Genomic DNA, 4,730 nt, shown 5'->3' on the forward strand with positions numbered 1-4,730 from the left:
CTTTTTTTTTTATTGTGTCAAGTGCATGGGTTCAACCTGTGTCCTTCCCTCCCTATCAGCACCTAAGATACATCCTTTAGTTGCCACTCTAATGAAGGTGGCCTCTTCCCTCCTGCCTGAAGCTGTATCACAGATACTTCTCAGCTCTGGTGGACACTGGCTCCATGCTGATAGGTCTCTGCACATTTCAGTTCTGGATAAAAGCCTATTATTAACCAAGGTCTAGAGGATTTGGGGATAAAAGTGAGGTTTGGTTGCAGTGCTTGCATCTCTAGTCATGAACAACAAGGAAGAAGTGGGGGCTGTATAATGCAGCATCAGGAAGGAACTGCTTATGTAACTGGGACAGCAGATGTAGCAGAAGGGGAGAGGAGGCAGAGGCTGGGGATGGGAGCAGTGAGCTGTTGGCAGGGACAACACACCCAGGTGTCTGCTCCTCATGAGGTGGGGTGTGGGGTCTGGCACTTGTTCAGGGGAGGTGAAGGAAGCGTGAGCTTGAAGCCCAGGAAGTGAGCATGTTAGTGATGCCCTCTGGGGAGGGTGGGGTAGGGAGACTATACTGTGAAAGTATCCCAGCCCCATACCAAAAGGCACAGGCGGAATCTCCAATGCTACATGGGGAAAATGTCCAAATACTGCTTTCCTAGAGGAATTATGTCCAGAAAATCTAGGCTTTGTCCCAAAACAAGGATAGTGGCAGTTTTGCTTGGTGCTCAAAAATGTACATCTCCAGGGTGGCATTTGAGAGAGGCTTGCTAAGATGGACAGAACCTGAAATGACTCAGGACAGAAATTTAGAGTGGCTCCCTTGGTTCTCAGCAGGGTGGTCACATCCCAGGCCCCTGGTTCTGAGGCTGGAAGAGCCTCTGGTCAGGTCTGGGAGAACGGTGGGGACTGCGGGGGTGTCCATGCCTGTGCTTGGAGCCAGCCCCACTACTTGTGAAGAAGCCTCTGTCGGAGTGGCCAGTGCCTCAGTTCATCAACCTCTTTCTGCTGGAGTTTCCACCTAGGCCTCTTGGGCATCAGCAGCTGAAGGTAGGTCAATGGAATCCCGGGAAGTAGTCTGTCTTGGAGAGAAACCAGAAAGGACCAGAGCCTCAAGTGCCTTGTTCATTTCTTTGTACAGATTTTAGGGCTTGTGGCTAAAGGCTCCTTGGGAACTGTCCTCAAGGTGCTAGATTGTGGTCAGAAAGCAGTATTTGCAGTGAAGGTAGGGACCTAGGTACTCTTTGGCATTATTCTATAGTCCCTACCTCCAGTTGTGGTTCCACAGATAACTATGCATTGTTTATGTATTGGTTGGGAGGCATAAACATTAACACTACTCCCCTCTAGGAGTCATCACCCCTCTCCTTTTATAGGTGGTGCCCAAGGTAAAGGTCCTACAGAGGGACACCCTGAGGCAGTGCAAAGACGAGATTAACATCCAGGTACAGAGAGAGCCCTGGAGAGGATTCTAGGAAGAACTAAAGCACAGGTGGAGAAAGCACCTTTCTTGTCCAGCTGTCCTGCTCCTTCCCCTCCCTCTGCTTCAGCCAAAGTAGATCTTAGGAAAAGTAGTTATTCTAGGCCTGCCACGGAAATAATCCAGCATGTCCCATTATGTTCCTTACTATTATGCTGGTTCCAAAATTATGAGGCAGGCAGTCTCAGTCATAAGTGATTCACCTGAACTGAGAAGTGGGGCAGCTGCTCCCTTTCTGCACAACTGGGTAAATTCCGAGTTCTTGGCTGCCTTGGTCCTCAATGATCCTGTTCTTCCCTGACTTCCTGTTTTCTTCATCCCTAGCGACGGATCAACCATCCTTTTGTACACAGTCTGGGGGACAGCTGGCAGGGAAAACGGCACCTCTTCATTAGTGAGTGGCCTCTTTTCTCATTCCCAAACGTCCTTCCACATGGTACTCCCCACCTGAGATTACCCATTCCTATGGCCTGTTCTGCCTTTGCTCTGTTGCATTTCTCATAGCACTTCTCTCTCCCAGAGGAAGAGGGACTAGCAGGTGGCAGCAGTTTGGGCAGGAGGCCTACAATGCCTTGAGCCCAGGCGCTACTGCCTAGACTACTGATGCTTTGCAGTGCGCAGCTACTGCAGTGCAGATCTGCAGTCCCTGTGGTCCACTGTTGGCTGTTTTGCTGAGGCTTCCGTCCGCCTCTTTGCTGCTGAGCTGGTCCTGGTGCTGTGTAAGTGAAACAGGCAATGGAAATGAGGGAAGAATCAAGGTGGGTCAGATAGAAGAGAATTAGAGAATTGATACTAACTCTAGAGGTCAAAGGTCAGGGATGGGGAGGGGGCTACCAGGGAAACTGGAAAGGACAGGAGAGCTTCAGCATACCTCATGCTTGCTGTCATCCACAGGCTATCTCCATGACTTGGGCATGATCCATCGAGATGTGAAGGTAGAGTTAAATGCTTTTTGTCTGCAGAAGGGCCTCAGCGAGAAGCTCCAACAGGTCCAAGAAGGGAGTGGGGACTAAAGAGTTGACCTTGGGCTCCTCATGGGTGCTAATGATTTGGGCAAGGGCTCTCCAAGTATGGATCTGAATGTTGAGTAGGGCATCTTCTTCAACTGGTGGATATACATGATGAAAAAGGGTTGAAAGGAAGAGGACGAGTAGTAACTTCTCAACTTAATTTTTCAGATGGAGAATATCCTTCTGGATGAACGAGGTAAGTCCTTTTCTTTTCCTAGTCCCAGAGTGAAAGGAACCTCAGTTTGGGGTGGCTGATGAGGGGGGAATGGAGTGCTGCTGTAGCCTTATCTTTCATAGGCCACCTGAAACTGACAGACTTCGGTCTGTCCCGCCACCTGCCCCAGGGAGCTCAAGCCTATACTATCTGTGGCACTCTTCAGTACATGGGTGAGAGAGTTGCTGACGTTGCTGGGTAAACGCTGGGCAAGAGGATAGCCAACAGATGTCAATGACAAGTATCTTTCAAATCTGTAGCCCCAGAGGTCCTGAGTGGAGGGCCTTACAACCATGCTGATGACTGGTGGTCCCTGGGTGTCTTGCTTTTTTCTCTAGCAACTGGAAAGGTGAGAGAATGGTAGTGATGTTGGGCAGAGGAGAGCTTTGTCCTGTGCTGGGAAGAAGAAAGACCTTAGGTAATCTTGCCTTATTCCTACTAAGCAATGACACACACCCCCTTCCATTCACTCAGTTCCCAGTGGCTGCAGAGAGAAATCATGTAGCCATGTTGGCAAGTGTGACCCACTATGACTCTGAGATGCCAGCTTCTCTTAACCAGGGCCTTTCTCGCCTGCTTCATGAGGTACGGATGAGCACCGTTTACTCTTCTTGACTACCAAACTGTTCACTCTCTCCTTTCCCTGTCACTGAAGTGGTATTTCCCCATTCCTCTGCTTATTTTGGTGGTGGGGGGTGGGGGGACTACTCCAACTTGACCAAGTACTACCTCACTACCTCACTACTTGCCCTCTAACCAGCACTTCAAATTTCACTCCTGAGGTCCTGGTCCTCCAAATCTCCTCATGCATAACAGGTCACTTTTGAGTGAGCTAGTACTGCTCTCTTACCAATACAGCTCCTTTTTTTTCCCCACCTTTGCTGCGAATTAGCCTGTTTCTCCCTCTTTTACAAATCATCTTCAGGGTTCTTCTTCCTGACCTCTACAGCTCTATGAACTTCTCCTTTTCCGGCTTGTGTTCAGCCCCTTTCCTATCCCAGTCCCTCATCCCTCACGCTCTGTTTCCCTTCAGCTCTTATGTCAGAATCCTCTCCACCGTCTGCATCATTTGCATCACTTCCAGGTCCACCCTTTCTTTCGGGGTGTGGCCTTTGACCCAGAGCTCCTACAGAAGCAGCCAGTGAACTTTGTCATGGAGACACGAGCTACCCAGCCCAGTCCATTGGAATCCATGCTCTTCAAGGACTTTGACTGTAACCTGGAGTCCTACCTGGGCCACCCTGGCCTTGCTTGAGCCACTCTACTGTAGGAATCTGAGGATCTCTTCCACTGCCAACCCAGTATGACTACCTTGATGATGCAGTTTGTTATTACTTTATAGCCTGTTACCATTGAAAGAATGTATCCTTAATCCTTTTGGCTATTTCATTTGTTTCTCTTTAGACATCTTTTTAGCTTTATTACATTTTTTTTAGAGTTATAGTGACCAAAAGTGTACATTGGATAAAACCCCTGAATACTAGAAATAGTTAATGGTTTCTAAAATAGTAGTTGTGCATGATTAGATAGGAATAATGGTGGAGCAGAAAATAGGAGCCTGGCTCCCTGACACTTGAACCACGAAACTAGCACTGAACTACAGAACTTCACCAGGTTGTTATAAGATAAATCAACAAACATTCTCATTTAACCCACTGCTGTGTTGGGTCTCTACTGCAGCAGCTGAACCTATAACCTGATAAAGGAGTGAATATGTATATGAGTTAGCTATTGCCACAGTAATGTTATATAAGAAACCATCCCAAATGCAGTGGGTTGGAATAATAATTCTCACCAGACTACAAGTTGCCTGGCATAGCTAAAGGCTAATGCTCTTCTCACTGGGTCAGCTCTGCTTCTCACTGTTGTTCCGCAGATCAGCCAGGGCAGCTTTTTGCCACGTGTGTTTGTTCTGGGACCCAGGCCGGAGGGGCAGCAGTTACCCAAGAAAAGCATAAGAGGGCAACCAGAAACCCATCAGGCCTCTTCAAGCCCAGGCACAGAACTGGCACACTTTCATTTCTGCCCATTCCACAGGCCA

At 48.5% G+C, this 4,730-nt stretch overlaps 1 protein-coding gene across 1 annotated transcript; it reads left to right on the plus strand.

Annotated features, from left to right (window-relative positions):
• The first annotated feature begins 200 nt into the window (after positions 1-200).
• RSKR (ribosomal protein S6 kinase related) lies at positions 201-4,073 on the plus strand. The gene is given in 12 exon segments (XM_036889753.2): positions 201-444; positions 820-1,035; positions 1,127-1,210; positions 1,362-1,430; positions 1,790-1,859; positions 2,080-2,184; positions 2,360-2,400; positions 2,644-2,671; positions 2,773-2,862; positions 2,950-3,038; positions 3,164-3,274; positions 3,723-4,073. Coding segments are annotated over 12 exon segments (1,260 nt in total). The 5' UTR covers positions 201-309; the 3' UTR covers positions 3,945-4,073.
• The last annotated feature ends 657 nt before the right edge of the window (positions 4,074-4,730 follow it).

The sequence above is a fragment of the Manis pentadactyla genome, chromosome 4 (assembly GCF_030020395.1).
Source record: "Manis pentadactyla isolate mManPen7 chromosome 4, mManPen7.hap1, whole genome shotgun sequence".
NCBI classification, from domain to species: Eukaryota; Metazoa; Chordata; class Mammalia; order Pholidota; family Manidae; genus Manis; species Manis pentadactyla.